General features: G+C 47.0%; 1 protein-coding gene across 5 annotated transcripts; it reads right to left on the bottom strand.

Annotated features, from left to right (window-relative positions):
- Nucleotides 1-320: 320 nt before the first annotated feature.
- SNN (stannin) lies at nt 321-16,041 on the bottom strand. 5 transcript variants are annotated; one of them, XM_059716583.1, is made up of 4 exons: nt 15,906-16,041; nt 12,815-12,871; nt 3,366-3,592; nt 321-1,679 (listed from the first exon to the last, which is right to left on the bottom strand). In XM_059716583.1, the coding sequence occupies exon 4, from the start codon at nt 1,605-1,607 to the stop codon at nt 1,344-1,346; it is 264 nt and encodes an 87-aa protein (XP_059572566.1). In that variant the 5' UTR covers nt 1,608-1,679; nt 3,366-3,592; nt 12,815-12,871; nt 15,906-16,041; the 3' UTR covers nt 321-1,343. The 5 variants fall into 5 exon arrangements, with proteins under 5 accessions (XP_059572566.1, XP_019350261.1, XP_014466249.1 ...); XM_019494716.2 differs by lacking the exon at nt 3,366-3,592 and having other exon boundaries at nt 12,744-12,871; XM_014610763.3 differs by lacking the exon at nt 3,366-3,592.
- Nucleotides 16,042-16,258: the final 217 nt, after the last annotated feature.

Below are 16,258 nucleotides of genomic sequence, written 5' to 3'. Positions count from 1 at the left end.
ACCTCGCTTACTGTCTATATTTCTGTAGGTCAGGCATCTGTTACCAGTTTTGTTAACCTCAAGGGAAAGTAGGAAATAGGAAGGCCCTCCTATTTAAAAAAACATACTTCAACCTGCACCAGACTTGAAGAAGACCCCTGCTTCCCTCCCCCTCCACTTAAACCCATCCAAAACCTTCCCTCCCACCCACAAAGTTTAGTTGTTACAGGACAGATTTCACTTGTCCTACAGTGACACTAAACAAAATTATCTACAAAATATGTTATGTAGTCTACAGTTAACAGTTTCATGTTAGACTAAAGGGCTTATACAACAGGCTGTTCCTTCATGTTTACATATGCCCCCAGTGCTAGGTACACGTATAAACAGTGGTTACAGGAAAAGTCAGACTAGTTACATTTATGCCAGTTTTAGTGAAAAAGAACCACTTCTGCAATGTTAACATGCTTACTCACAGAAGGGAAAGATCTGCTCTGCTGCCATGTTAACTCTTCTGGAAACCTTCTGGACCATCTATGAAGTTAAGTAACCATCATTAGTTCCCAGATTGGATGGAATTGGTTAATATAGCAGCTTCCTTGCAGTAGCTACATGGTTAAGAGCACTCACAGTATTAGCAGCTAATAGCTTAATCTACCTAAAGAAAAAAGGTACATTTTTTTTTCCTTGTAGTTCCTGTGCTTTCTGCCCAGACACCCTAAGGAAATGACATGCCTGCATTCAAGGAAAGTGTTCTGCATCAGTCCCATAAGCTGTTTAAAAAACAAAACAAAACCCAAACCAGACAGTTCTGTCTTTATGGTTCTGCACTCAGAACTTCATTGTAGAAACGAGCTTTAACTGCAGATTTGGTTTTGAAGGTCTGGAATTCCATCTATACTGACGTGGCTCAGAAGTCCAAGTGTGTACTACTTGGGTTTACTTCATACCACTTCCATGTCTGTGGAACATAGAGCAAAACTCCTGGCAGCCTATTCACAGTTCACAGTTTCAAGTAGTTCACATTACAGTAGTAGCTCAATCAATAGGCTCAGCTAAACATTCAAGTAACAAAAATGCCATTAACTTCTTGCCAGTATATCCCTGTGTCCCCATTGCCGGCAATGGACTTTACAGCAGGGAAGTCTGCTCCTAGAGCCAAGCAGTTGAAGTACAGGATTGATGCAAAGTATAATATCTCAGTGCATGCAGTTGCAAACCAACAAAGCTGTATCACATGCTGCATCTCAAGAAGGTGTTTGCTGAGGAGAACAGCATGTGTATGTTTAAGTCCTTCACAGTATCATTTCTGCCGGTTACACACATCTCAGATGTAGTCCAGATACACATTATGCTGCTTTAAGTTAGCTATGAACTTCTGTGCCATTAGGAGTCAGCTTAGCTTTCCTCTCAACGCAAGGTCCTTTAGCAGAGTACTGTACCAAAAGAAAAGGCTCTTTGGTTTCTCCTTCTCCCACAATGCTCTCTTCATCCTCAGACTGGCTGATCCTCTGCAGGCGCAGATAACACCAGCAGCCCAGTATCAAGGCACCCAGGGCTGCAATGGCAATCAAAATAACAATGACAGTCACCACTCCAGTGGTGGGGCTATGGTCCATAATAGACATGGTCAATGTTTAAGTTCAGATCACAGAGCTTAAAAGATGGTGGTTCTGTCTTTGATATCAGTTTTAAAACTCCTGGAAAATAGAAAAGACAGACACTTAATGTAAGTATACTGCAGTTATCCCAGTCTTTCCACATTCTGCAACTTTAATGTCAGTGTTGGTGCTACTACTCATAGTAGCGAACACCTATCTTGCTGTTAGCATCCAAGGTTCTGGAATTGGACAGATAGTTCTGCCTGAAAGCCAGCTGTGCTTCACACAGCCTTGAACTTGCAAGGTCACAGAGACATACAGCTTCTAGTCCCCATAACTTTGCTTCATTGTGTAAAAGGCTATGGTTGTGGCATTTTTGCCATACTGGGTCATGTAACTGTCTAGTATCACAAGATCCTAAAAGGATTACTTGAGCAGAAGCAAAAAAATGCCTAGTTCACATGTGCAGAAGTACTCATATTCACTCGAGACTCCCTCACATGCTCCTTACCTATGATGATAAGTTAACAAGTGTGTTCATAATTTATATGACCCCAATAACTAAGCAAACCTTTGCTGTCATTAAAGTTGCTAAACCTCCACTGCATATTCATCTTCCAAGGACATTCCCAGATTTGAGGAAAATTCTTTCCTCTGCATCTAATGGAAACTATTATAGTGTAAAAGGATTTATAATATATACTGTAATGTATATGCTGAAATTATTCATAAGCTTTTGTAAGATTTATGGCCAGGTAGCAGTTTAACTATTTATTTATTCAAAGTGGTTTAAGAGGAAGCTCTGAGTATTAAGAAGCACAAATACACTGAAGTAGCCTCATATAGGAAAGTTACATCAACTATGAAAGCCCTGTACAAGTGTGAATCTTATGGGGAGGGTGCTGAAGGTTGTAATTTGTATGCAATATTTGGGTGCCCAAACTTGGAAAGAGCAGGTTACAGTTGCTAAATACAAAGTGTGTGCGTGCTAAAAAAATAACAGATTTCACAATAGCTCTGATACAAAACTGCTCTGACTTGAGACTTTTCTAAACCATGATTTTTCTTCATAGATTCATAGAAGTAGGGTCGGAAGGGACCTTGTAGATCTTCTAGTCTGACCCCCTGCCCTGGGCAGGAGAGAAAACTGGGCTTAAATGACCCCAGCTAGGTAAATGTCAAGCCTCCTCTTAAAGCCCCCAGGGCAGGAGCCAGCACCACTTCCCTTGGAAGTTGGTTCCAGATCCTAGCCACCCTGACTGAAGTAGTGCCTTCTAATGTCTAGTCTAAACCTACTCTCTAACAACTTATGGCCGTTATTCCTTGTTACTCCAGGAGGCGCTCAGGGGAACAAGGTCTCTCCCAATCCCCGCTGGTCCCCCCTGTCATAACCCAAGGGTATAATTTTGTGTGCGCTTCGGCACTGCAGAATTATTTCCCGCCACGAGGAGCTTTCTTTGCACGGTGCAATTCTCAGTTGCATGGAGAAAACCCCGGTGCAAACCACCATCCGCATGCAAATTTGTGTCCTGCTATTGGCCAGTTCTAAATTATTCCCACGTGGCGGCTAGTGATTGGCTTGCTAGCCGTATAAGAGGCTTGAGCAGTTTCCACCCAAGTTGGAGGACTCCACAACCATCTGGAGGAGGAGGAGGAGGACTTCACATCTTGTGAAGAACTCTAAGGGCTGCGGAGCCTAACAAACCCAGCGTGTGCCTTAAGAAGGATATAGGGGCCTGATCAACCTCTAGCCTCTCCCCGTCGCTGCCTAATCCCTCGATGTACCTTTCCCTATGCGCTCGTTCCACGGAGCCTAGCAAACTCCGTGTGTGTGTGTGTGTATCCAGAGCTCTTCTCTGAGTTGTTTTCTCCGGTTGATTCGACGGGCTCGCGATTCTAGAGCTTTCAGCCAGCCTTGGACTAGAGTTCGCGGTTAGAATTCTTGTCCGCTCTTCTTTCCTATCTGTAACTGCAACTTAAGCGAAGTTTTCTCCTGCCTGCACCGCGACCATCTACGGTGTAAGTAAAATAATCTTTATTCAACCGCTATGCGTCCGTGCCTAATTCTAGTCCGCCGGCCTGCATTCCCCGACCCACGTGCCAGAGCTGCTGGCCACAGCCTGCCGCGCGCCCCCGAAAGCCTCGGACCGCTCCCAGCCCGCACGCCCCCTAGTAAGTTTACAGACAGCCACCAGGTCCCCCTTCAGCCTTCTCTTGTGAAGGCTGAACAGGTTAAGGTCCCATAGCCTCTCCTTCTAGGGTCTGCCCTGCTGTCCCTGGATCATGTGATTGGTCCTCCGTTGGACCCTCTCGATGCTGTCCACATCCCTCCTGAAGTGCGGCGCCCAGAACTGGACACAGTACTCCAGCTTCGGCCTGACCAGTGTCACATAGAGGGGGAGGATCACCTCCTTGGACCTGCTTGCGATGCATCTGTGGATGCACAACAAGGTACGGTTAGCCCTATTGACTGTGTCCTCACATTGTTGGCCCATCTTCATCTTGGAGTCAATAAAGACTCCAAGATCTCTTCCTGCCACTGGCTTCCAAGAAGGGAGTTCCCCAGCCTATAGGTATGGTGCTGGTTCTTACTGCCCAAATGCAGCACCCTGCACTTGTCAGTATTGAATCTCATCCTGTTTTCATTTGCCCACCCCTGTAACCTGTCCAGGTCCCGCTGTAATCTCTCCTTTCCTTCTAGCACGCCCACCTCACCCCAAAGCTTGGTGTCGTCTGTGAATTTAAACAGGGTGCTTTTCACCCCCTTGTCCAAGTTGCTAATAAAGAAATTGAACAGTGTGGGCTGTTCTTATAGCAATTGTTCCCAAAGCACAACTAGTGAGGAAAGACTTTTTCCAGCTAATGTACAGATAGAATTTAAGGTACTGCAGAATGTCAAATATTTAAAAGATTAAGAGGTTAAGGGAGGAAACTTCTGAGAGAAGCTGGCCCAAGGCAAGGTAAGTAAAACACGATATGGTCTGACTTGCAAGCTAAGGCTTGGTTAAATGGAAAGAAGGATGACACCACTGCACAGCTCCTCATACATGTTCTATTTGTTGTGTCGCTCCATTTCTTTCACTGGGGCCTCCACTGCTTACCATAAGCAGCAGCATGTGCACTACTGCAATACCTGGTACAAACATAAGGCAAACTCATGGCTTCAACTCCCAACTAGCTGAGCTTCCTGAGAGCCTGACTTGTCAGCACTTAGTGCCTAAGGTGGCAACCGCATTCCAACAGTTACTAGTCCCAGAGCAACTCCATAAAGCTCAGTGCTAGCCGGTGGATGAAATCAAGCTGAAGCCCATAAACATAATTCATCACGTTGCCATGTGTTATGCTGACTCAGTGCATGTAGCAGTGACAGATGCTGTTTTGCATGAATTTTTAGTCAGACGGCTGCTCCTACATTTAAACCTAGTGTCAGAAGCTTCTGCTCTTCTCAATTGCTTTAAAACTGCAGAATCAAAGCAAAGCGTTACAATTAAAGCTGAAAGTGAAACTAGAAGGTGGAGGTGTGGAGGGCACCACACAATCCTTCTCCTAGCACCAATCACAACTCTTAAGATCCTTTACAGATATGTTACTTAAGGAGCCAACAGTTTCCTTTTTCAAACTTTCCAGTCATTAACAGACCACCGTGGTGTACCCACTTTCCACAGGTCCTTTATCTCAGCTGACAGCCATTCCTCCTTGGGTTTCTCACCAACTCCTACTTTCACAATAGGACAAAGCCCCATAGAGTTAAACACTGAGTCTGAATATTGGCTAAGAAAATGGCTGAAGTCTGCTAGTGGCTCAGAGCTCAGCAGCTGAACTTTCAGCAGCAGTAGAGGGCAGAAGAAAAGACCCTAAGATTGCCAAGGTAATGACAATAGTGCTGGAAAGCAAGAATGGATAGGTTGTCCATAAGGACAAGTCTTTTCTCCCCTGCTCTGTCTGACAATAGTCTGCGTAGCAGAGGTAAAGAGCAAGAGGATTACCTGGTTGCTTCATTGCTACCCCATTGTGTTGAGTGGGGAAGGGATGGTCCTTAGACTTTGCAGCCTTCCCGAGCCCCTTGAAGGAAGCTTCCTCACAAAGGGGAATCGGTCTCTCCTGTCTTAAAGGAAACAAGTGCTACATTGTGCAAAACCAAGGACTTAATGGAGTAAGTAACAGCTACTTCGAGTCAGAGCTGTCTGATAAAAGCTGGCTAAAGGGCAAGGTTAGATGAGGAGCTGTTGCTCTGAGTTCAGCTGGAAACCCTTGTGGACAGGGGAGAGCGAGACTGGAGATCAGGGTGCATATACCTCCAATTGCTTACCAAATGGCAGGCAGTTTGGAGAGAATAATTAGGGTTACCATATGTCTGGGTTTTTCCAGATGTGTCCTCTTTTTAGACTGTCTGATCTTGGTCCACGAGTTTGCTTTAAATATGATCAAATGTCCAGGATTTTGGTCAGCTCAGCTTCAAAGTTTTTCCTGGCATTTCCTGGCTTGCCCTAGCAGGGAGCTGCTTGGAGGTGGGACAAAGTGATTGGAGGCAGGATGCAGGCACACGGAGCCAGCACGGGGTGGGAGCAGCCTGGTAGCTACTTTACAGGAAAGTCTGTTGTGGGGGGGCTGGGGGGACAGGTCCACGGCTGCAGCAGGGTGGGGGAGACACCTGCCCCTCCAGTGGGCAAAGGGGGCTCATTAGGGGCAGCAGGGAGCTATGTGTCTAACTCGGTGGCACCAGGGGCTGGTGCCTATACTCAAAGGGGCAGGGCTGGGGGGAAGCGGGGCTGTGGAGGCTTTGGCTTTGGAGTAAAGGGCACTGGGGGGGGGGGCGGGGGGGAGGGCTGTGGCTTTGGAGTGAGGGACATCAGGGAAAGCAGGGGACTCTGGGTTGGGGGTGAAGGTTTGAGAGTAAGGGGCACCAGTATGGCCCAGAGGGTCAGGGTACTGCAGTCTGGGACTGCGGGGCACTGGTAGGACAAGGAGTCGGTGGCTTGGGAGTGAGGGGCAGCAGCAGGGCTGGGAGGGCTGTGACTTGGAAGCGAGGGACAACAGAATGGGCAGAGGCAGGGCACTGGCATATCCCCACCCCCCATGACTGATGTCCTCTTTTTTGGAACTGGAAGTATGGGAACCCTAGGTAAATTCATATAAGGACTAAACTACACTGCAGTGTAGCATGCACAAAGCAGTTCCATTGAGCACCAGTAGCCCAGCTGTGGCAGTGCAGTCACATGGGCTCATTTATCCTACACCTAAGCTGCTTCTGAGAAGCAGTGTGCCAGCCCAGCCCAGCCTTTGTGCTGCTGTACCCAGGCCTAGCTCATTTCAATCTAGTGATGTAGCTCTGCGCACCGCAGGCTGCAGCAGACATTCCCACCAAGCAGAACTGGAAATGGACTTGCTTTTCCCTTTTGCACACAAAAGTAGGACAAATATGTGGCCCCTTCCCCCTTTCAGTTTAATCAGATACTATAATTTTTCTAAGGGGAAAACAGAATTTGAAACAGGGTAATTGGAAAGATCTAGGTAACAGGTCAGATTTGTTAGCATACATTAAAAACAAACAACCACACACCCAGATTGATGTAGCACTGGTGACTTGTGCCAAGCTCCATGGTGAAGGAGGGAGTGGAGCAGGGTTGGTGGCTGAGCTAGGACTAGGAACCACTGCCCAGCTGGGGCAGCGCCCAGGGCAGGAACGTGCGGCTGTAGGACCCGACTGGGGGAGCAGGATGAAGCCATGGGCAGCTTGTCCAGGGGACGGGAGGGGGGGCAGCTCCCTGTTCCTGTGTACACTCCCATAGAGGGTACAGGTGCCAGAGATGACACATCAGGGGGCATGGGGGCACACATGCCCCACCTAGATTTGTACACTTGCAGTGGGACATGGGGCTGCAACCTGGTCACCTACACAGCTGAGCAGGGCAGAGAGGCTCAATGCTGCTGCACATGTAGCTCTGTTCCATGGCCCCTGCTGGTGCGGGGCAGGCAGAGGGCGCCTCGCAATGGTGGCATGGCTGGTGCAGGGCTCCAGCACCAAGTCTCCCTACCCTCTCACGCCAGGTCCTGCCCACTGAGCCATGAACACCCCTGGGGTAGAGAAGGCAGCAGGTTGGGAAGCACACATCCTCCCCCGCTCCCCATGGGCTCCACTCAACTCTGCTCTGGCTATGTTGCCCATCGTGGGTGCCTGGCTCCTGCACACAACAGCCAGGGCTCAGGCACTGCTGGCCAGCTGCAGAGCAGGGAACAGGCAGGAAGTAGCTTCTGGGTCCTATAGCCCATGCAGCTGGAGGCCCCCTCCAGCAGGGCTGGGCAGGGAGCTGCAGGTCAGGAGTGGGGGGCCCTGGTGCAGACAGGGCAGGCTGCAGGTTGGGAAAAGGCAGGGGCAGGGCACTGATGTATCAGGGCTGCTCAGTGCCATAAAGCAGGGGGGGAAGGAGAAAAGAGCAAAACTGGAAAGAAGCTCTGATTTTCCATGATAAAAAAAGTCAATATTAAGTGCTGAAATATATAGATATTTAGAATGTATTTTGTTTGTAATGATTAAGACACTGTTAGGCTTCCAAACTGCTTTAAAAATTGTAAATTCATCAATAAAACATGGTATTCAACTGATACCTACATAAGTGGCATTTCATTTTAATCACTGAAAAATGCAGATTTGATTTCTTCCTAACAAAGCAGGTCTCCAGTGGGCTCTAAATACCTTTCCAGAAAAAGCTTTTCTTACCCTTGTCTAGAGAGGAGTTATTTGAGTGGTTTCACTATGACTGCTGCTCAAGTGAAGTGGACAGAAAAGGTTAGTATATCCTAGTAGCAAGTATTGTTCCTGCTTCCCCCATTCTTCATCCTACATGTACTGGCAGATACATTATTTGTAGGTGACCCCTAGTGCTGGTCACTGTTTCCTAGTCCCTAAAGACCTCACAAAGAACCGTGCTAACCCAGCGGTGGTTCACTGAGTCTCTCAGCTGCATCAATTGTCAATCCGTGTGGCACTCCTGGGATATATAAACCCTTACAACAGAAGCTGAAGTTGGAAGCAGAGTTAGGGGTTTGAGGAAGTGCTGCAGGTAAGTGATAAAGTTCTGGCTGGACTCCATCCCATCTGCTTCACCTTATGACAAACATAGTAATAATCTGCTGGGCCCCAACACAAGGTATGATGCATTTTGGGACTGAGAATTCTAGCCTTCCTTGTAGAAAGGATAAGAAATTCCTGTCGTGTCCAAACTCTTTCATAATCAAGATAGCTTTCCCATCCTCCCATTTGTCCCCCAAGGTCTGCAGCAGAAGAATTTTCATGAAGAACTTGTGTGAACTCACAGCAGTGTGTAGCTATGTTCAGAAAATGGCTGTTCTGTTGCACTGAGGAGTTCTGTTGCAATAGATTGTTCTTCTGATAAATGCAGATGTTTACACTTAATACAGTAACTTTAAACAGATTGAAGTAGGTTGCTTCAGCAGTTTGTCTCCTACTTAAATGGAAAGAAAATTGGGCAGGGTGCACAGGAGAACTACAGTATAGAAGGCATCTTGGGGGTAGGATATAAGCTCCCCCCCCAGGGAAACAAACTGGCACTTAAAGTTAATTTGGCCAGACTTCACTTGGCCAGGAAGTATATCCTAGCTGCTTTGGCAAAAGGTATTCAAGCAGGCCACTAACTGCTATTTTAATTCAATTAAAAAGATACCAATTTAGTTCTTTAAGGAGCTCTCTTAAGCTAACTAGGGGACAACCAAGGTAATAATGAGGTCTAGAATATACACTAAAATCCTCTGGTCCAAGCTGTCCTCCTACTGGATATGGGCAGCTTTGAAGTCAGATGAATTTTTGCCTGTATCTGCAGTAGAATTAGCCCTTACCTTTTGAAAAGGTCTGAAATCTTCATGAACTCTGGAAGTCTTAATGAAGAGAACTGGTAGGGCAGTTGTGTGTGGTTTTGTTTGTTGGGGGGGGGGGAGGGGGGGGGAGGAGAGGTTGTTTGTTTTTTAAACAAGAAAGAGGTGCTGGGGAAGGATCTCTCTTTCCCAACTATTTTAACTTTGTAGGATAAAGCTCTTCACTTAAGGGCTCAGAAATAAGCCTGTATTTGGTGTCCTGAAATTTTTTTTAGAATGATGCATCACAGCAGAAAAACAGAAGTGGGTTGCATTTCTTTGCTGGTCACTGTCAAGGTTTTATAACAACTCTAGTAGGGCTCTGGCAACATGCAAGACAGCTCAAATCCACTGGGAGCTGTTAATGTTACTATTCAGGTAGCTCAAAAAAAAGAGGGTGGAAGGAGGTCAAAGCTTTCAAGCTACTGCATAGTTTTGGAACTGACCCAGAAGACTAAAGATAAGGTCATGAAATTCTTTCCCTTCCTCCCCATGAGGTTATCACTTAAACCATCAACTTCTCTGAACTGCACATAGATGGCATGCAGACTTGTAGAGCTTACTGCTTGCTGTAGGCCTCCAAGTACAGGGGAGCAGGACCTTGTACCCAGGTTGTTAAGAATTGGAACCTGGACTGTTTTAAACATTTATTTCTTGAACATAAAGCTGCAAGAGAACAAGGGAACCTTGTGCCATAGAAGTCTGCATAGACTCATTAAGCACATGGAAAGTCTATTCTTTTTTCGAAACAAATTAATGTTAGACTGAATCTCGTATTCAGAGCACACTGCTGGCATTATGCCACCAGTTCCGTGACTTTCAAGTTGGGGGTCACACGCTATTCTGAATTAATTGTTCTAAATTTTACAAACACCAGGCTATAGCCAAATCTGTTTGCCACTACATTTTTTTTTTTAGTCTCAAGTATGATCTGATATTCATGGTACATAATCAGTACTGCTCTAGTAGTGTACAGCACTGAACAGGAATCCACAGGAAACAACCCCTTCTGCTGCTTGGATCTTATTTTGTTTTGTTTTTTTGTAGCATGCCTTTATGCAAAATTGCTTTAAGTTATCCTGTAAACTGCCAGAATATAAAGCTAGGATTCTGATCACTATAAAAGGGAATGTTTAACAGGCCACTTATGGAAGGGGCAAGGGAACCCCCCTGTATTCCCCCCCCCCTTTGCCATTGATTTGCCGTCTCAACTGCTTTGATCAGGTATTACCATATTTAATCAAAGAAGATGACCGCCAATAATTTATTTATATAGGCAAATTACTATGGGTATTAATGGACTTCACCAATACAGAATTAATGCAGTTTACTACTAAGATTTTTTTTTTTTAAACTACTCCAAGTTTTAGCACAGGTGCTACCTAAAACACACTTAAGAAGCAGTTTTGCACCTACTTAATGATTATTTTTATCAAGGCCAAATCAGTTCCAAATTCAACTGGACAGAGTCAAGTATCCTCCCTCCCAGATCCAATCTGAAGCTTTGGCTACGCCCCAAATAAAGGCAGGTATCCTACATGCAAGCCCAAGGCCCACAGAACTTGGGGTTCAGATGCTCCCTGTTTCGCTTGATCTTAGCAAAAAGACCCAGAGTATACTACAAACTGTATGTGGTCCAAAGCCAAAAGGCTCATAATTTAGCATATCGTTTACTGGGCTGGGCTCCAGCAAGGTCTACAGCATTTCAGGCCATGGTGATGCTACAGCTCAGATTATGCCACCCCTCCCCACACTTACTTAAAGCAGAGGATTCATGCGCTAATTAGCCTACCACTCATGACTGGAACCAGGTGTTCTTCTCACCTGGGATTCTCCAAAAATTAATATGCAGATGAGGAATAAGGCTACCTGGTCTTGTTCCACCTCAGAGGGCAGGGACACACTAAGCATATACAATAAGCTAAGACAGAAGGTGACAAGGATTCTGGGTAAGCTGTTTGAAGCCCCTGTTTGGTGAGGTTTGCCAGACATTAAAGGATGATTAAAAAGCAGGACTCACTGGAAATGGGACAAAGCTCAGCTGTGGGAGTGAAGAGGAAGTCAAAATGGATTCAATGTTGTGACTCACTATGACTTGAGAGAATTAGCACTGAGTGGGAATTCATGCAATAGCATAAATCTTATTTCAGAGGAGCTATACTAATTTATCCTTGTGGTAGCCAGCATCTGTGATCAAGCATTTTTGGTACCAAGGGGAAGGGGCCAGAGCCAGCCTTGACACTTCAGGCACTGGGCTGGTACTACAGTACCTCCAGACCTCATACCAGGTCCCTGTGCAAAAGACTTTTGAGGGACATTTCAAGATACTGTCTCTGTGTCACTACAGTGCACAGTACAATCGGACCCTGATTCCAGCCGAGGCATTTTCAAGGATTCTGGGTTATGCCATAGAATCCATACAGCAGTGAGGTAGAGAGAAGTAATTTACTCCTGTACCGCACTTGGTGCTGTAAACCATATTTGTAAGGGGAGGGTTAAGACAAGACCATCTCTGGGCATGCTCAAGAGGTCTTGAAGACCCTATTAGAATGTAAGGATTGGTTAAGCATGGCTCCAAGTAGTCTACTTTCTTACTCTAGTGCTCAACGGGGTAGGCTTGGTGTTGTGTTTTTCTTCTCCTTTTGTGATCATGTAACATGAGCAAGTTGACATCATAGTGTGCTTTCAAAGGCCAAAACTAAAGTCTAACCTCATTGGCAAATACAGTCCATCACTCCCATTGTGGCAGAGCTGTTTTTTTGCCACATGCTTCAGTTAAAACATACCTGGTTTTGGTATGCCTCTAGCTCATGCAATGGTGTGCTCTGCTTAGTTTAGCAAAGAATTTAAGAGGGTTGAATCCTGCTACAAGATACTTACAGTCTTCACTCAGTACTGTTTCTAAGCCATATCACCCTGGTCTTTGCACCAGCAATCAAATGGAATTAACATGAAGACCTGGGTTCTCCAGAGAGTCTGATCTTGTGTTTTATGGAGGTTCTGCACAATCCAGTGTCTTTTCCCCAACCAAAAGCAATCTTTCCTTAAACTCCTACACAACAGCCCCAAATCTAGTTGCTCAGTAACTCCAGCTCTCCCTTTAAGTAGTTCCCCAACTAGCCCTAGCTCCTCTCCCTTCTCTGCATCTGCATAAGACACACACACACTGAGCAAATCCTCATTTTCTTGCTTCAGTTTTGCTCTTTGCTTCACTAATTGTCTTGCAACTTCTGGCACTTAACCGACCACATTCACAGCTTCCTGCCAGGCTTACTTTTATATAGTGACACTCACCTGATGGGACAGATCTATTTCAGCAAGCCTTGGTGCAAAAAATCATCAAAACATTCAGTATGCCATCTTACCAAGTATTTGGGGTAAAGGATAACTCCAGGCAGTTGACTGGTAAGCTAGACACCACACTATGGATGATAAACAAAAAAAACAAACCCATGGTCAAACAGTTATCTTAACACTGCAGGATATACTCATTCTACCCCTGCTACCCATCAGTTCAGAAGTCCAGAAAGTGATGCAAAAGGAAGACTATCTGACATCAGTAAGGACAAAGCCACGAAATTCCAGCTCTTGAGCACCATTTATCTAACTTATTGCTAAGGGATAGGCTTTCCTTGCTGGGATCTTTGAATTGGAGAGGTCTGACCCATCAGTCTGTACATACATTTCTTGTCTATAACCAGAATGGTACTGAGGTCAAAGCAGCTTTCTATGATAGTCTATATTACCCATAGTGTTGACATGTAACATACAACTTCTTACTTTAAAACAAAAAACACCACAAACCATAAAACCCCTCTACATTTACCCGGAGTATATTCACTCTAGGCTGCTGGAAGCAAGTTACGTTTTAAGATGGTGCACAAACCATGCTGGCTCTGGCATCACTGTGCTCCAAGAATTTAGACTTTGGGTCCGAGTCTTCTGAGCCAAGTGGAAAGCTTTTGGTTCAAAGGATCGCTTATTTGCAGAAGGTAAGTGAGGTAGTCCCCTGATAAGCCTTCCTATACTCAGTTATTCAAAAGATCTAAAGGGCCCAGCTTTGTGGCAAAGCAGCATTTGTTATGCTGCACAATGACTTCTGCTGCTAGAAAAGCCAGTTTGTAGTGCACATCCTTCAACCATTTGAGCAATCTCTCATTTTGTCAACAACAGGATGCAAGAAGGGGATGGAATGAACACAGTCTATCTTGCTTGATGACTAGTTTCTTTGTTAAGAAAAATATTACTGATTTTTGAACTGCAGACATTCTGCCACAGAGTTGACAGCAACAACCAGAATTTTAAAAAAGTCCCTGAAAGTCCATTCCTGCTTAAAATATATGGAGTAGTGTCTCGAAAAAGGCTTAAAAAGCAAGCTTGTTTTCAAAATCTAAATCCTTCGATTAGTGTGCTGAACTTGTTTGATATATTTGAGACTTCAATGAATGTCTTTTTTGTTGTTCGGTATTTCAGTTAAGAATTTAAGGGGGTGGGGATAAGGAAGAGAAGCAGGGTATTACAATTCTAAGTGTAAATACTTCTGATGTTTTTAACATCTGGTTTGGTTTAAATAGACTAATGGTAATGGATCTTAAATCCAACATAAAAAAAAGGTAAGTCCAAACAGATACTAGAAAGCCTGTTAATAGAGGGTAGCATAGTGCTCCTGTTGTGCTGGTTGTCCATTTTGTGGAGGATTTTAAAACTAGGCAAAAAGGCAGCTTAGAGCACTGTGCACATCATAGTTCCCTGCCAGCTGCTTCTACTGCCAGCAGCCCACATTTTATTCCATATCTAGAAATGGATAAGTTTGACTGCTTTTGCAAATTCATAACGGAAGAAAGTTAATCTGCTAAAACAAGCAGAAAGAGAAGTGAAAAGAGAATCTGAGTTGCAAATATACTATTTATAAACAGTGTATGTACTAGCACCTCCACTGCTCAACCTTGAGGGTGTAAAAACTCGTGTCAACTACAGATATTCATGAGTGCCGAGATTAGCTGCACACGGCTAGGAGAAAAGAAAAAAAAGAGGTAGTAGTTTCCACTGGCCTCAAATAAATGGCCAGAACGTTCTGGTTCAACTCCACTAATTTGGATTTAAGTCCCAAGCAGATAGCACCGAAACCTGGATGGAGCGCAAGTCTAAGTGAACAAAGACCATTTTTGAAAGTATTGCTGATGCACGAGTGTTTCCCCCTTCAAACAGAGCTCATTTTCTAATAAAAAGTAGCAGCTGAGGAAGCCCAGGCACACACATGGCATTACAAACTGATATCCATGTTCTCTAAAAGCCATGGTTTGGTGTAAGCAGTGTTACTACAGCAGGACAGAGCACCTGGAAACAAGTTAAACCAGAAACTTCCCATCACTGTAGTAGAGACCAGGACAAATGCGTGGAAGCCAGACCAGTGACAGCACCATGTCCCGCACCCCACACTTCTCACAGGTATCATGCACACTACACCAAAGCATTTTTAAACTGTTACCAGACTTCATGACTGTATTAAGTGTCTCTAGCATGTGAAAATACCGCTAGTTTTAATGCCTCAAGCTTGCTTCCACTGACATCTATAGACGAATGTTTACTTAAGCGAGCGGGATTGGTTTCCAGCCAAAGAACCAATGCTTCGGTCTACTTAAGTATGGCCCAGTTACACAAGTCATTTCTGTCAAACAAACTGGATCTCACTCTATTCTTTAAAATAATTAACTGTGTTGCCCTAACAAAAGACCCACTAAGACCACAATGATTCGGCACCGAGCTGGCTTTCTACAGCTCGACTTCATCCTTTTCAGCCTGTGCTGCCTCACCAAGCCCTGGTCGCAGTGGGCCTTACTCCCACCTTTTGCCCTGCCCTGCTCCCTTCCCAACAGGGCCGCGAGCTCCGCTCTGAAGGTTTCCGGGGCGATATTTATCGAAGAGCCTCCCCACCCTCAGGTTTCCTCCCCCTCCAGCCTCCTTCAACAGAACTTACTGGCTTCCATGTTTTGCCCGGACACCCGGGGCCGCAGGGCCCGTCTCGGCTGCGCGAGGCCCTGCACAGGAGGCCGCCGGGCCCGGGGCAGCGTCCTCGCAGGTGGCAGCGAGCCGGGCAGGGGCCAGGCATCCCCCTCCCTCCCCACGGGGCACCCGGGGCCTGCGGGACAGCGCCTCCCGTCCCGACCGCCGCCGCCGCCATCGCATCCACCCCCCCGCAGGGGCCGGGCCGGCCCGGGCCGCAACATGGCACCCGCCTCCCGTCCCCGCCGAGGAAAACAAAGCGGGGAGCGGAGCGGAGCGGAGCCACCGCCTCAGCAGGGGGGGCACTCGCCACCGCAGCACCAGGCCGCGAGCCCAGCCCAGCCCAGCCCCCGCCTCCTTCTGTCGGGAGGCTGAGCCGGAGCGGCGCACACAAGGGGCCCCGGCCCCGGCGCCGCCCCTCACCCGGCCCCGCGGAACCCCGGCCCCGCTCACCGCCTGCCGCGGGCTGTGCAAGCGGCGCCGCCACCCGCCGCGCTGCGCTGGGAGCGGGGCCGGGCGCGAACCATCCCGCAGCGCCGCTGCCGCCGCCCAGCACCCGGGCGCGCTGCGCTCCTCGCTCCCCAGCGCCGCCTCATATAGGGGCAGGGGCGGCCCGAGCGGCGGCCAATCCCGGCCCGGCCCGGCCCGACCCGGCCCGCGGCAGCTGACAGCGCGGGGTGGGGGGGGCCGCGCCGCCGCGTGAGCGGGCCGGGCGCTGAGGCGGAGCTTCCCGGGCCCGGCCTGTCCGCCAGGGGCTGGGGCGGGAGATCCCGGGCAGGGGGTTCCCAGCTTGCCTCAGAAATACC

The sequence above is a fragment of the Alligator mississippiensis genome, chromosome 13, assembly GCF_030867095.1.
Source record: "Alligator mississippiensis isolate rAllMis1 chromosome 13, rAllMis1, whole genome shotgun sequence".
Classification (NCBI taxonomy): domain Eukaryota; kingdom Metazoa; phylum Chordata; order Crocodylia; family Alligatoridae; genus Alligator; species Alligator mississippiensis.
Note: the sequence above shows the minus strand (reverse complement) of the source record. Positions and strands in the feature narration are given on the sequence as shown.

Excerpts from the sequence above, each read along its gene's own strand:
- SNN (XM_019494716.2), bottom strand. The coding sequence starts at position 1,607 with ATGTCTATTATGGACCATAGCCCCACCACTGGAGTGGTGACTGTCATT.